The sequence below is a fragment of the Sceloporus undulatus genome, chromosome 4 (genome assembly GCF_019175285.1).
Source record: "Sceloporus undulatus isolate JIND9_A2432 ecotype Alabama chromosome 4, SceUnd_v1.1, whole genome shotgun sequence".
Classification (NCBI taxonomy): Eukaryota; Metazoa; Chordata; class Lepidosauria; order Squamata; family Phrynosomatidae; genus Sceloporus; species Sceloporus undulatus.
The window spans coordinates 96539515-96555989 of NC_056525.1; the positions used below are offsets into that span (position 1 = coordinate 96539515).

Here is a 16475-nt window from a genome sequence, read left to right on the forward strand (position 1 = left end):
GCTTTATTTACACAGCGCTGTATATACAAACAATAAAATAAAGTAAACCTGCCCATGGCATACAATATAAGAAATAATAGCATAATACATATACATAATACATAACAATCCAGGAAAGGGTACAATAAAGTAAAGCAGGCAACAAATTAAAAAAGTCAATTTAGGAACTTGGTTTTTAGCTGTCTTGGAATTGCCAGTTTACAGTAGGATATACAGTTATTTTTTTTTGCCCCTGGCAGGGCTTCTATGCCCTTTTAACTGCCATGTGAAAAATAGAAATTCACAAAATGATGTTTTTCTCAGCATGCAGATCCTCAACATGAAAAGCTCCACTTATTGAATTTCTAGTTAAACGCTTATATATTGCTTCATTGCACAGGGGGTAGGAGATGAACAGTCGAAGCACATAAAATTTCAGTTTAGGAAGGCACTAACTTTGGTGGAATGCAAGGCAAGTCTATAAATGTTTTTCTTTAAAAAATGAACAGAGTAAATGCTCACGCAGCTGGATGTAATTCAAAAGCTTGATAACAAAGTCTGTTTTTTGGATACAGTTCAGTCATATCTGCTGTTTGATGGTGCAATTTCAGCTGGGTGCACTTGCCCTTTTGAGATTCTCTGACTTACTGTGCTAAAGGTGTGCCCAATTTATATTCAACTTCCTTAGAGTTGCATTCAGCTTAGATTATATCACTTTTTACGACAACTCTTTTCCACCGAGTTCCCTTTTTGTCTTGCCCATAGCAGAAATCAAAGATCATTGGTCAGATTCAGATATCATTACTCTCTTTTCTAGAAATTCTTCCAGTACCCCTTCCTCAAGACAGCTTTCAAAATTGGCCTCATATTGTTCAGCCTGACATTTTTGTGACCACTCCATATATATTGTGAGCTTCCTGCTTAAGAGCCCTTCCCAAGTGGTTTTGAATAAAAAAATACTTTTTTGTTTTTGCTTGTGTCCTCATCAGTTTGGGATAGTTAATTCTGAAACGGAAGTTTTAAAAGTCAGCTTGCCATAGAGGGCTTTACAGTAGGCCAATCAGAATGAAACCAAGGCATGCACTCTCTAGGAACGGGTTTTGCAGACACCTGAGTATCCAAGTTCAGGGCTAAGTCCAGGAGTAAACCCAGGCCATTCAAGGGGAATGCACAGGTTGAACCCTTATTCTCTTATCTGCCTTTTGAATTAACAAAAAACTTCTTGCAGCTATTTTCCTGAACCAGATTTACTATTAAATTGAAGCAGTGCCACCTACAGCTACAATTGTGTCACGATATACTTTTTCTCCTTTATTTTCTTCATACTTACTTAAAAAGATAGGGAAGGTTTTCACAGGTTTCTTCATTTGAGAGCTGTAGCCTGCTACACATTGCTCAGGGAGGCTTGGCAAGTAATGTCAATAAAGCATGAATTTCTGAAGCCATCTTTGATTATATTTTGGAGACTGTGGTTAAATGTGCAAACTACCTTAATAGAGATATCCCATTCTCTAGCAGTTCACATGTATAATCACACTACTACTGAGTCACAGTTCTGTTGTGTGCTGTTACACAAGAGAAGGCATACACACAAGATACCAGGTACATATATCGAAAGCTAGTAGAGTACTGTTTCAGCAGAGAATTTGGGAAATCCACTTTTCCAAATCCATGCAGAGCCATAAAATTAACTAGGTGATCTTGGCTCAATCACTTCTCTCAACTTGATTGACAGTGTTATTGTGAAGACAAAATGTGGAAGGAGAGTTCAGATATTCGAAGGTGAACATGAGCACACTACCATCATCTTGGGACAAAACAACAAACTTGCCTTGGGGAAAGATTTATACACAGATGCAGGCAGTAAGCCATGTGTCTAAATCATGTCTGGAAAAAATCTGTGTTTTACATACCAAAATGAACCCATGAAGGACAAGCACTGTGTTGTAATCAGCTATTATATTTAGTAAAATGGAGGAGCATTTAGCCTTGGAAACCTCTGACACAATTCCTGTTCTTAATTCCTTCAGGTTGGGGACCCATCCCTCTTGCTCTGCATGGACTGTTCCTCAAAGACAATGAGCAGTCGCCTTCTGAAAAGAAGTCAAAGCAGCCAGTGCCTTGATGATAATGCTGAAGCTATCGTGAAGCTCATTGAAACGTACTACCAATCAGCTGAGCCAGTGATTATGTATTATGAAAACAGAATCCCAGTGTTTAAAGTAAGTTGTCCAAGCTTCAGAACGGGACCATTTTTGTTTCCTTCCTTTACAAATTCTGTTCAAGAAGCTGACAGTTATTTCTCATACATTTGTCAGCATGCACATGGAGTTATTTAACTGAAAGCGTCCATAAGGCAGAATACCACAAATAGTCACAAGCAGAACAAGGCTAGATCTAACTGTTTGAAATAGATGTTAACCCTTCTGTGATGCAAGTAGGTCCATCACCTAACTGAAGAACTCTGAAGTCAATTTTATGTTCCCTTGGTATCTCCTGATGGATGCTCATGTCCCATTATGTACAACGGCATAATAAAATGTTGTCCCTAATATGAAATGACAAAATCAAGGTTTGCTTTTTCGATTTAAAATATATATATTTTCAAACCATTGAATCCATGAATGCAGAATCTGTGGATATATAGGGCTAACTGTATTCTTGTCACACATTAGATCTACAGTTGACCCTTTGGATCCATGGTGGTTCAGATCGGGGACCTCCCACAAATGCAAAAAATAATGTGGATTATTGAGCCTCATGAATGTGCACACTTTAGCATTTCTGTGTTCACTTTGCCACAATTTAATAATATGGAGCAGGATGATTCATAGATTATTGCATCGGCATCCATGGATTCAAAATCTGCAGATCCTAAGGGCCAACTGTATATAAATTTGGTCTGAGAGGGGGGGAAATACTTGTAAAGGAAAAAAAGAACAGATTTAGTTTGGGATGGAATGGAGGTCATCTTCTGCAAGTGGAGAGGTGGTGCTATTAGGGGCATTCACCTAGCATTGCCAATTATTTTTGTATCTGCCAGTATCAGGGATCATTGGCTCCCAAGCAGCCCTTCTCCTGTCAAAGCCTATTAATTGAGTTATCCCTCTGTACCAGCCTGGTCATGTCACATCGGTACAGGAATAGAAAATGAAGCAGTGCAGCACAAGAAAAAGCCAGTCTCTCTTCCTACCACCCACATTAGCTGGTTCATGGTGTCAGAGTATGGAAAGAGTGCATGACCTGACACTTCTCACCTCTGTATTCCAGTCCCCATCAATTCACACTGTTAGTTGAACATAGGTTCCACTGAAATGAATGGGAGAAGCAATATACTACTTTGAACCAAATGCAACTTGGTCCAGATCCAACCCTTTGTTGTTAGAAAATGCCTCTTTAATGTTAGCATTTGACTTAAGCTTATTGTAAGTACAAAAGTACAAGTATTTAACAAGTACTTGTAATTTTTAAAAATACAATCTGTTGACCAATTAACTGACCAGAGGTGTGCGTGGCATTTTGAGAACTCTAAATATTTTAAATTAATCAAGCAATCAAATAAAAATTGTGGCCCTAATTTTGAGCAGCACAAAAGAAAATGTTTGGATAAGAGAAACAGAGTTAAACAATTTTGAAGAATACAGATACAGGACTTTACATAAACCAGTGAAATAACTTTTACTTCCATGTATCGATCAATAGCTTTTTAAAGATCACCCTACAAAGCAAAGCAATAATGTACCCACTGTCATATTTTTTCACAGCTACATTTTGAAAAACTAACTTCTAGGTAGAATGGTACATATTTCTCATTTTGAACTCATTACAGCTACATAGTAATCCTACTATGAACCATACTGAGTAAATCTGTGTTCCAGATATGTTTTTGCAGCTGTTCGTTTCTCGCTCTCATGCACACGCAATCCACCACCCAACTTTCACTTTCTTATCACTACTAAAACTGAAAACAACAACTTTGAGGTTCAAGTTGATGTAGTAGAGCCATAGGAAATATCCAAGTAAACAGAAAGAAATATGACCAAATCTGACGTAGAGTTCATAAGGATTCTCTTTGTCAATGAAGGCATTCCATTTCATAGTAACTGGCAGAGAACCAGGAAAAAAGATTTTCCTATTCTAAACTGTCAAAGCGCCTGCTTTGGAAAGTGCTTTGCACGCACATGAAAGGTTTTATCCATTATTTTCTGCCTGCTGTCTTTCACGCTCCATCACGTTTCTTAATTTATGGCACTGCAAGCTACCCCCAGACCTCAGGACCAGATTTTCAAGGAATAACACAGGCTACAGTGGTATGAAGCAGTGGGGCTCAAAACATTTGAATGTCCATATAGGGATTCTTTGGCTCTTGACTGGTATTTACTGCATCTCTTTCTCTCCAATACACAGTTTTTATAATAACCCACTTCCACTTAATATGGAGAGACTGTCTATTTATGAAAAGCCTAAGATGAAAAAACTTAATTCAATTGAGCAGTAACTATATGAGAGGATAAGAAGAGTAAAGCAAAAACTGAAAGATACAATGCTTAAAACATTTAAAATAAATATTCCTTTTCTGAAGTACAAAAATGATGGGGCTTCTTGAACTCGCGAATAAGCACACCACTTTTGCAACTTGTAATAGGAGATCCCTTCTTTTTATTCTTCATTTAACTAAAAGCATTGAATAACCCACTGTAGTACTCTGCAAGTGCCACTCAAAATTCCACTCTGGAAATGAATAAAAATGAGTTCGAACATCTGGTCTGCAAGACAAAAATCCCTACAACACTGAGATTGAAAAATCCTGAAAAATATTAATTCCCCTCCTTCATCCCACCCTTTTTGCCATTGCTATTATGACTGTAAACTCAGCTACTTTGGAAAGCATAAACTATGCTCTGAATATTGGGAGACCTTTCCGTACAAAGGTGTGAGGTTTCAAACCTCAAAATGCTCAGCTGAAGAGAAGAGAAAGGGTTTATCAGCACAGTGATAAACCTCCTTCCTATTTCCAGTACTTTTTTCACATTGATGTTCAGTTATCCTGATTTTGTATTCCCAGGTAAAACAAATTAAATTCTAGAAATACCATATTGGGAGGAAGCTTTCCTCATTGGCAGGCCTTTACAGCCTATTGCACTACTTAATGTCTAAACATCATGTTCCAAAAGCTGTATGAGAGAGATTTTATCCAGAATCTGGCAGGCATAATTTTAAAAATCCCAATGCAGAGCTGCTGAACAGATACCTTTAGTCTGCAGCAACCTGGACCACATCTTCCTTGTTACACTTCCAAGTTTATTATCATACAAGACTTATTGACTATTGATAGACTGTTCACTCAACTATAGACCAACTAATCTTTGACCTGCAAGAAAACATGAAAAGCATTATCTGTGATATTACTTCCAGGCAGGGCATTTCGTTCTCGATGCCCTTCCCTGCTGATTTTCTTTTCCTGCTCATGTGTCCCATTACTATCCAACATGCTTAGTCTCAATTGTACTGTTTTATCCTCTGACCCCTCTTTAATGTGCTTTTGTAAACCTTGAGCATTCCCTCAGGAATGCTCATTGGCTCCATTTGCGCTCGAGTCCCATAAGTCAATATTCCCCCAACTTGGTGCCCTCCAGAAGTAGAGTAAAACACCATCAATCAGGTATCAGAGTGACTAGACATCACAACCCCAAAGGAGGACAAGGCACTCTAAAATGTAGGGCATTCAAGAAAAACATACAAGTTAAACTAAAAGCTAAAAACACTCACATAAATGTAAATTCATGCTTCTTCATTATGCTCAAAATGGAGGACATTTTGAAAAGCCTCTTGGGCAGAAGGTTGAAACGTAGGACATGTCCTGGAAGAGGAGGACATCTGGTCGTTCTGCCCAGTATGGCCATTGGCTAGCATGTTGCTGTAGGTACTCCTCACTGTTTGCAGTTAGGAGGGAATTACTAAATTGTCAGAATGGTTTCCCTGTTGATGTTAGTGATACCAGTTCTCTTTTCTTAAAACAGATAAATGCAGAAGGAACACCAGAAGAAGTTTTTTTTGAAGCATGTACTTCGATTGATGCTTTTCTGAAAAAGGAAGGATCAGCATCTCCTCTTTCAGTGGACACAGTGTAACTGCCATTCTCTCCTCCACATGTGCAGTCCCAGTGGTCCTCAGAAATGCTGTTCAAAGCAATAGCTGCTGCCTTGAAAGATCAGTGCATGTTGTAAACATTGCAAAAAACTCCATAACTCATACGGTACAGTAATGACACACTTGTACTGTAGGTTGTCTGTCATACTGTTTGCACTTCACAGGTTAAGACGCAGCATGATAAACAGCAGCTCTGATCATGCCTTGCACTAAACTATTACTTGATATATTATACTGTCAAGCATTGAAATCCCAGTCAAGAGAATTGACATAACCATGTATTTATTTGTTTCGTAAACAGTTCATTTTTGAGGCTACTAAAGCTTGCTCTTTCTCTATAGTGTTTGAAAAATCTGTTTCTGCCATCTTATCTTATTGGTGGACCTCATCAATACTCAAGTTGCAGTCCATTATGCAAACTAGTGGAAATCTGAAAATTCTCAAAGTGTAGTGTAAATACTTTATACAGTAAAGCTGAATGTGAATTCGTTAACAAATGTGATTATGAGATTAGTTGTTTAGCAAAGCTTGAACAAATGCAAGGGATAATTTGTTTAAAAATATTACAATGAAAACATATGAATATCGTTGTCTGATAAAAAAAACAGTCCAGTGCCAAATAATGCTGGTGTACCTGAGATGTGTAAACACCTAACCAAATTATGATAGTACAAGCCCCCCTTTTTCTTAATGGTGGCATGTGCACATGGCCATGCTGCCAATAAGAAAAATGGGACTTGAGCATGCACAGATATGAAGGTCCAACTGTAGGTGACTGCAAAATTATGTATGGTGAGATACCTAAGATACATGTACTCGAGAGGGCAGGAGGTAACCAGTTTATATAGTTACTACCTGCCCTACAAATAAACAGGGCAGTTGTAAATTCTAAACTAACTTTCATTACTTCAAGTTTATGCTAGGAGAAAATGTATGGAGCTAGCATTCGCACAACCTATTACATTATATTCTCATACACTTTGTACAAAATAATATGATAGAGATTTTACACATCAGTTAAAATACTGGGGATTTTCTGTATGACTGTGAGCAGGCAAAAGCATATTGTATTCTTAGGAAGGGGCTGCACTCTTCTTCTGGACTATTCACTATTTCTGCTTGCATGATTGATATTTCTGTGAGTTGCATTATCAATGAGTACTTCAGACAGATTTGTATTTTTCAGGTTACTTTTCTTGTAATGAAGATGTAATACAAATAAAACGTATGAACAAATAAAAGAGTACTGATTTTTACTCCACGCTTTTAGTCTCAATTAAGCCCAATAAAATACCAATTTTAACAATGAGATTTTAATATTTTTTGTATCCTTACTGACACATCTATGTTTCTCATTTTGCATACAATTTGCTTTGTAAACAGCATTTCCTATAACGAGATTTTTTTTATTATTATTATTTAGAACTATGTATTTCTGGTGGTTTCAGTTCTTTCCCTTTTGGTATTTTCCTGAATTTTTACTTATGAAACATTATGGCTGTACAGCTTGACAAGCAGGTCAGGCACATGTAAGTAGTTTATCAAAACATCTTGAAAACAAAATACACTGAAAATTTCAACTGAAGAAAGCCATATACACTAAAAACCTTGGTTTGCACTTTGATCTAAAACTGACAATTTTGCTGCTAATTAAAGATTTGCATAAACAATCCCATGATTTTACAATCTAGTGATAAACTGCCTTTGCCTGTTTAAATGTACGTGCACTTTGTTACTTCCAGATAGGAACAGGATGTGCAATCTCCATCAAAGTCCTCAAAATCAGATTTTCAAATACCTGTAGAGATCCATACAACATTGCCCATCTTCACAAATTCTGTGACACACATATCAGGGGTCTTGAAGCATGACCCAGACTCCTTAGTAAGAGATGGGATAAGAAAATTGTGACTACAGCCAGCCCTCTGTATCAGTGGGGGTTTGGTTCCTGCCCTATACTTAGTAGATACAAAATATCATGGGATCTCAAGTCCATATAGGTCTGTGGATGACAACATTTGTGCATCCACATTGGTGTGGGGTTGGGCTAGCCATGGATGCACCAAACTGCAGATAACTAGCCCACCGATACAGAGGGCTGACTATACATCAAACATTTATTTATAAAGTGAAACTAGACAGTTTTCTTCACCATGGGATGAATTTGTGTGCTTGCCACACTAAGAGATCCATCAGACGTGACAACGCTAGAGTGGACCCAACATCTAACTGGATGCACTGCTTATGGAAGTGCTAACTCAGATATGGTGGCATTCAAAGCCAATCCCTTCTCCCAATGTTACAGCAAGAAAACAGGTAGACCATGCCCACATCAGAAACAAAGGAGGGTGGTTATAACCTGCATGTGAAAGAATTATCTGGACAGAGGAAATATAAAATCTGAGTAAAATAAAAATTAACTTCTCTTATATTTGCATGATTAGTTCTTTTTCTTCTCAAATCAGTATGGCTCTGCCTTAATTGAAGAGAAAAGTGAAATACATCAGGTGTGTTCTTTAACATTATATATATTTTGGTTTATTAAATTTCTCAAAGAATGAGATATGCTTACAGACGATGTATTATACTGCTCAGTCATTTAGAAACGGTACTGCATCATCTACTCAATATATTTTTAAAAATGCAGAAACTCCTTTAACAAAAATTGATTACACCTGAACAAACTGTGAAAATTAACACTGTGATCAAACTGAAATTAATGTTGTTATCAAATGCACCAGCCAATTCTTCATTATTTAATTAACTGCCAGAGTTTAAGGTAAACATATATTCTAAGTCACTATGAAAATTCAAGTTTTTTAAGCAAGTGGAAATCTATTACAATTAAAATAAACCGCATTTTTGAATCACAGGTTATACATATCAAAATGATATATTAGCTAAAAATATATAGCAGATATTACAAAGCTTTTTCAATCATTGCTCATTTCAGGCTAAGAAAGTGTACCAAATGCCTTTCTTTTTTAATGGGAGGGGGACTGTTAAAAAAAAAAGATTAATGTACATCATAGTGATAAACAAGTTACATGAAAGCCTTACTTGATATCTTCAACATAACTGATCCAGGGGTTTCTTAAAGACCTAGAAATTCAGATGTGCAGCACCATTCATTTCAAAGGAGGAAGAATTTCTGAGTGAGCAGTCTTCTAGCTGAACTAATTTGCTTCCTCCATCAAATTGAACAGAATAGCAGATGCACAAGTCATCTCTCTACCAGTCAAGAGTGCACACAGGACTGTGAACTGGTGTGTTAATATCAGATTGTTGGGGTATTATCCTAGAAGAGGTTGAATAAGACATCTGGATGATGACTACCAAAACACACTGAATCCTCTTAAGAGAATCAGGTATCCTTTTCATAGATGGGCAAAGTGCCATTCTCAACTTGCTGGTTCTAATGTCAAACCTCCTCAGAAAAAAGTCACAGTAAGCATTCTATATATAAACAGACTGTATCCACATAGTTTATTTCTCACAGTTCTCCTGACAAATGAACATTATTTAAGAACATACTGTATACACAGATAAGAAGAAACATACAAAATGTTTTAAATGATGCACAACAAAATCCAGCAGTATAAAAGAATGCATGTGAACCTTTGCTCACTGCTCAGGCTAAATTTAATTACTTGTTTAAATAGTAATAAAAATACAATCTTTCATGGATCTTGTGCATACTACAAAAGAGGAAAATTATTACCATATATGATTTATATTAGGCAGTTTTCTTTGATGAGTTGCAATAACAACTCCAAATACAGAGGCAGAAGGCTGTGTATTTTACTTTATAGGAGTTAATGTTGGGTATTAGAGACTTTACACAGTTACTACCACTGGCACTTTTCACCATATTTTTGTACACATCACATGGTCATCTTATATAACATTACATTTAAAAATATATTTGCGTGACAATTTTATTATAATATTCACACACCATGAGCTGGTTAAGGAAACAATGCCACAATTGCCTCCTGTAGTGCTTCACTGTTGCTAAATTAAAAGGTCTGTTGTGGTGAAAAGGAAAAAGAAATAAAAAGGTAAAGAAACATCAATCAGATTAAGCAGCTCCAAGGCCTATGACTGACCATCATGGGGACAGTGATTGTTTTGAAAGTATATTTTAGAAGCAAACACTGTCATAGGTTAAAACTTTGCCTAAAGAAGTCAGTTTCTGTACTGAAAACTATTTCACAACAAAACTGCAAACTACTAAACTGTTTTTAATGTAAGTACTTCATCACCTCCACATTTCATAATAGCCAACTTCTTTATGCCTTTGGAATCAACTATCTTTAATGTGTGCTTTCATTTCTGGCCACACTTTTGTAACTCCTCTCTTTAGATTCACCATCTCAAAAAACAATATGACCAATATGGTGAAAACGAAATCTTCCCAGTAAAGCTTCCTGCACACTAGGAATGTTCAACCTCTGTTCAGTGATCTGATATCATGATACATCTGAGAGCGATATTTTGACGAGAGCACCTGGGAAGCTCTCATGCTGTGGATGACATTTCTGGGAAAGTCAATGCCATTCCAACGTGGGCACAAAATCAATGACAGTGCCATCACTGTTGGGTTTTCAAAGAGGATACTAAGCTTCAGGCCGCAGGTATGCTTCCCATGTCATCTATTTGCAGGAAAGTAGTTGGGATCAAGATAATTATAACTGGGGCCTTGAGACATGCAATAGTCTCTATCTAAGAACATTTCTGCTCTGTACACAGGCTCCAACCGGTGATTCTCCTTGTGAATTTCTGTTTCATGGAGACTGAAAGACAAGGAAAAAGCATAACATTCCTCATAAATTAGTCAATAACTCACAGTAATTTTTTAATACACAAGCAGTTAATTCCACATGTCAAAAGTAGTTAAGTGCTTAAGTTTGTTTTCCAAAAAGGGATTACATTTTGGAAAACAAACTTAAGCATTTAACTATTTTTTTTATAAACATATACATGAGTAACTAATTCATCAAAAGTATTTTCTTTTAGGCACAGAGGCCCAAAGCTGTTGGTAACATATGCTAGCATAACCACGCATTATGCCAGAATATCATAAAGGTTGCAAAACAAATTCACCTATGGATTAGTTATTCAGTAAACACAAAGAGATGCACAAATATACATTGTGAACAACTGTCATGAATGCACACTGCTTACCAGTCAGAACAAGAATCACAGAAATCCAATGACATTTCTGGAGGGCAATCTTGACAATGCCATCGAATGCCTTGAATTGGATCGGTTCCACAATTATCGCACTGAAAACAAACCAGGAAAGAGCACTCAGTAAAGAGATATACAAAAGTAATCTTCAAAAAATGCAAAATTAAATCATTCCTCTTGAAGGAATGTTCACCCCACATTCTAAACATTAAAGACAGACAAAGCCATGTAACCAGGGACTGAGGGAGGAGAAAGATATGCAAAGATGTTTCTAAGCCCAAGAACATGGCCCTATTTCTCTTAAATTTCTCTTCCTAACAGCTCTACAAATCATAGAATCTGCTTTATCACACAAGGGGGCAAGCAGGATTTAAATGAAAGAAAACCAGCTAATGCCTGATGTTTATCACAGGACATTTCCTGGTTTTCTCTAGTTTAACCCTCGTTTAAATCCTGTTTGCCCCCTAGTGTGATAAAGCAGATAGAGTTGGGAGAGACCACAAGGGCCATCCAGTCCAGCCCCTGCCATGCAGGAACTCTCAATTTAAGCATACTTGACAGATGGTCATACAGCCTGTTTAAAGATCTCCAAGGAGGGAGCCCACCACTCTCCATTGAGGGAGTGTGTTCCACTGTCAAACAGCCCTTACTGTCAGGATGTTCCTCCTAAGGTTGAGGTGGGATCTCCTCTCCTGGAGCTTGCATCCATTGTTCCAGGTCCTGTTCTCTGGAGCAGCAGAAAACAAGCTTGCTCCCTCCTCAATATGACATCCCTTCAAATACTTAAACAGGGCTCTTATCCTTCTCTTCTCCAGGCTAAACACCCCCAGCTCCCTAATTCGTTCTTCATAGGGCATGGTTTCCAGACCCTTCACCATTTTAGTTGTCCTCCTTTGGACACACTCTAGTTTGTCAATGTCCTTTCTCAATTGTGGTATTTCAAGTGGGGCCTGACCAAAGCAGAATAGAGTGGCACTATTACTTTCCTTGATCTTGATGCTATACTTCTATTGATGCAGCCTAAAATCGCATTGGCCTTTTTAGCTGCCATATTGCACTGTTGACTCATGTTCAACTTGTGATCCACTTAGACTCCCAGATCCCTTTCACATGTAGTCTCGTTCAGCCAAGTGTCCCCTATCCTATATCTGTGCATTTCATTTTTCCACCCTAAAGTGCAGTACTTTTCATGTCTCCATGTTGAATTTCATTTTGTTAGCTTTGGCCCAGCTTTCTAGTTTATTCAAGTCATTTTGAATTTTGATCCTGTCCTCTGGGGTATTAGCTACACCTCCTAATTTGGTGTCATCTGCAAATTTGATAAGTATGCTCCCAATTTTATCATCCAAATCATTCCATCTTTTGGTTTTCCCAATAATTCTTCCACACAGAGACCCAAATCCAATTAGAGTAGGCCCAATGAATCAATGGAATGTACTAATGTTGACAACATATTGTCAGTGGGTCTACTCTAATTGAGACTGATGACTGTATTTAGGCCAAAGTTTAATTTCATTACTTTTGCTTCTAGTTTTAATCTCATAGGTGTCACTTTTTCCTTACTTCAGTGACGTGCTCACTATAGGATGGGTGTGCAACAGTAGCCCTCCAGATGTTGTTGGACTGTAACTCCCAGAATCTCCCACCACTATCTTTCTGGGTTAAGAAGGATGGGAGCTGCTGGGCAACACTACATGGAGGACCATAGTCTTTTCGTATTCTATTCCCTTCTCCATGGTTTGGTGACTCAAGAGAAAAGAAATACAATGGGGCCTCCTTATTCACTGGCTTGCCATCTGCTGATTTAACCATCTGTAGACGGCAAGCCCCCATTGTCCCCAATGATGGCATGTACACATGGTCACACTAATGGCCGCACGCACGTCACACCACCATTAGGAAGAATTGGACTTGAAGTTTTTGGTATTTGCGGGGGGGGGGGGGGGCTCAGAATGTATCACCCACAGATACCAATGTCCAACTGTAATTAAGTTTAAGATTCAAAGATATAGCCATTAGTCTATAGAATCAGTACACAGAGAGACCTCAAAGGTGTTACAAGATCTCTCTATGTAGATAAGTCTATTATCCTGGAGTCTATCCTGAACTTCCTGGAAGCTATATGTGTTTTAGGCCAAAGTGTAGCCATCCCTGTGATGTAACGAAGAGGTGAACACTTGTGTACCATTTTGTTCCATCCTTTCAATATAAATACTGCTGAGGTGAAAATGAAAAGTTTTTGTTAGTCCAAGTGAGTATTAAAATATTCAAAACCGCCTTCCCAAGCATGGCGCCATTAAAATAATTTGAACTACTTCAGTCCCATCCAGCATGGCCAAGGACCAGAGATGATTATTGAGTTTTAGTCCAGAGTGGGGAAAAGTGACTCCCAAGTTTCTTATATGAGCTAGCTTGGTTTCCTAATACTGGTGTTCAAATCTAATACATATTTTCACTGTGCAGAATAGATTCCAGTGCAGGTGTAATTTTCACTATCATTAGCATCTGTGGAAATGGCTTATAATGATTTAGTAATATTCTCTTATAACGATCAAGAGAATAAACTTCTCATATTCTTCAAATTATCCTGTTTTGAAGTATCAGTAATAGTAAAATCCTACACAAGACTACTCAAAAGTAAGGCCCACAAAGTTTCATAGTTCTTGCTGCCAAAGAGGAATAGGAGTGCAGTCTGAACGTGTGCAAACAAAACTTTATATATGGGGGAAACAGGTTTCTGTTTGTTGAGAAACCCTTGGAATTTAAAATGGCATTTATTCTCTGTCTTCTTGGGTCTAACAGAAGTACTTATGGAAACAGAGGCTATTTCACCACTGGAAAAAGAGCTATAGTAGTTTTGATTTCTTGTGTTTTATTTAAGTTGCTTTGGAAACTGTGAGGTACACCCACTGCCAAGGACCTTAGCTTCCAATGAAATCACCAGCCAGCTGACCAAAGACATGGTCTTCCTATATCTTTAGTACCTTAAAGCCTACGTGCTGAATGAAGCCACTTTCTGCATGCATCAGCTGCAACTTCTGCTTTTTCAGCTTTTTCAGTTTGAGCAGCTCTTTATATTCTGGTAATTCTCGATATGCTACAGGTATACTTTCGTCATCCTGTTAAAGACAGAAGGGGAAGAATTCTCACTCTGAAAGTTACATTAAGGAAGATTCACACTGAAAAAGCCAAACTATGTAAATAGATCCACAAAGTTCATAGCCTTAAAATTGTAGTGAAAAATCCATAATAATATAGTTTATTTGTAACCCGCTTTTCCAAAATTTGATCAAAGCAACGAACAGATTATGTATAAGAACATTTCATAAGAAATGTATAAGAACAGATGTAAATGTAATGTAAATACAGCTGTAAAATGCCTCTTAATAACACTCCTCTTGGTCGCCAAAATCATACCATTGTACAAGTATTTCTCCCTGGATATAATGGATACAGAATGTGTGTTATCTAATGGCTTGGTAGTATTTCTTGTTAAAAAGAGAGGATATGCTGTGATTTCAGTGGAAGAGTTAAACATCTGTTTAAGTTTTTCCCATTGAAATCAAAGGACATAGCTTCACTTAACATTATGTTTCCCTTGAAATAACATGAACATCTCATTCCACTTCTAACATGTTTAGGCTTTTGTTTGATGCTCTGATCTCTGGTTGCAGCCAATAAAGTCAGGGATCTTCTCTCCAGTGAGCTCCTCTTCTCTCTGCCACAATCTTAACAAAGTCAACATGGCTGGCACACAGCTTAAGCTTTTCACTAATGTCAACCCATTTTACTTTCCCAGCATCATCTCCTGCTTCAAGGTGTAACTTATTCATTACTTCACCTGATTCATCATGGTAGTTTACTGCTTCTGTCTCCATCCAAGTATTGTCTGTATTGCGAGGATCATCCACATATCCCTTATATACCACAAAATGTTCCTGGTTGAAAAGCCTATTCAGTTGCTTTTCCATCTCTTCTTTCTCAGCCTCTGTTTTCTGTAAGGAGTTCAAAGCCTCCTCACTAAATTCTCGTTTTAATGCAGCTGATAACTTCTCCCCTGGGTCTACCATTCCCCCATCTGTATGGCCTCCTTACGAAATACCAATGAAAATATATGAGCATATTTTTGCTTCTACATCATTTCTGTTTCCAGACTTCTGATTTATAAATAATACAATCACCAGATGTCAACAAATGTGCCCACCACTACCTATATGCAGCTATAGTATGTGGTCAAACAAAAGTGCTTCCAGAGTTCTAATAATCAGTGATGTACAAATCAATTGTAATCTTCCCTGTGCATCTTCCATAAAAGAAGTATTGACATCCACTCCTTTCTTTTCTATGCTTTTAAATTATTTTTCCCTGTTCCACTCCACTGTTTGTAAAATAAACAGAAAATATGTGGAAAAACCATATGAGACAGTGCTGCATACATGCTGAAATGTACATATCCCTTTACATTTTCTAGGTATCTTTTTCAGTAGGGGTTTATCTTGGTCTGTGGTGAATGCTATTTCTCACCTTCCCTCCCTCAAAGTCTCATCCAATTGTAAACAATTGAGAGGCCCCAGTTTGCCTGTATGCAGTTAATGAAAAACAAGCAAGTCATTTTGAAGACTTGTGTTGTGAGCACAATGTATCTCCTTTTGAAATGCATGTGGCCCTCCACAGTAAACATTGTGAAATCAGTGACATGGCATCTTGGAAGACTGAAAGGTTTTCAGTGCTCCATCTCACACCTTGGCTGTATTATTTTTTCAATTGCACAACTGCAGCAAATATTGTGTGTGTTCACTAGACATAATCTAAAATCACATAGCTGGGGAAAAAGAAGGAAACATGGTTAGAAAAGGTAGAAGAATGACTGAGGCTTGAAAAAGCAGAACACACCCCGAAGGCAAAGACCCAACCAAGGCAAAATCTACAGTAAGTGTTCTTATTTGTTCTTTAAAATGTGATAAAGAGCAGGCCTGTTTTCAGGAAGATTAATCCTTCAATATGTTTTCCCAGTCTGGGGTACAGAATAAGAGAACATTTCACAGATTAATTCTAATGGACAGAGAGCTGTAGGAAAAAGAACTATATCTGTGTCTGAAGGACATAGACGGAAGTCTCTGACATGGACTTCCGTACTTACCAATTAAATAGGA

The 16475-nt window shown here is 37.6% G+C and overlaps 2 protein-coding genes across 4 annotated transcripts in view; one reads left to right on the top strand and one right to left on the bottom strand.

Annotated features, from left to right (window-relative positions):
- The window catches only part of AK5 (adenylate kinase 5), a 119755-nt gene extending 112366 nt beyond the window's left edge, over positions 1-7389 (top strand). Inside the window, exons 13-14 of the mRNA XM_042461585.1 lie at positions 2010-2201; positions 6000-7389. Coding sequence (XP_042317519.1) covers positions 2010-2201; positions 6000-6110 — 303 coding nt within the window. The 3' untranslated portion in view covers positions 6111-7389. The remainder of the gene's footprint in view (positions 1-2009; positions 2202-5999) is intronic.
- Positions 7390-8639: 1250 nt separating this feature from the next.
- ZZZ3 (zinc finger ZZ-type containing 3) overlaps positions 8640-16475 on the bottom strand; it is a 77439-nt gene continuing 69603 nt past the window's right edge. For all 3 annotated transcript variants that reach the window (XM_042461583.1, XM_042461581.1, XM_042461582.1), the window contains exons 10-12: positions 14307-14441; positions 11317-11417; positions 8640-10925 (exon numbers count right to left, since the gene is read on the bottom strand). In XM_042461583.1, the coding sequence (XP_042317517.1) occupies positions 10781-10925; positions 11317-11417; positions 14307-14441 (381 nt within the window). In that variant the 3' untranslated portion in view covers positions 8640-10780. The remainder of the gene's footprint in view (positions 10926-11316; positions 11418-14306; positions 14442-16475) is intronic.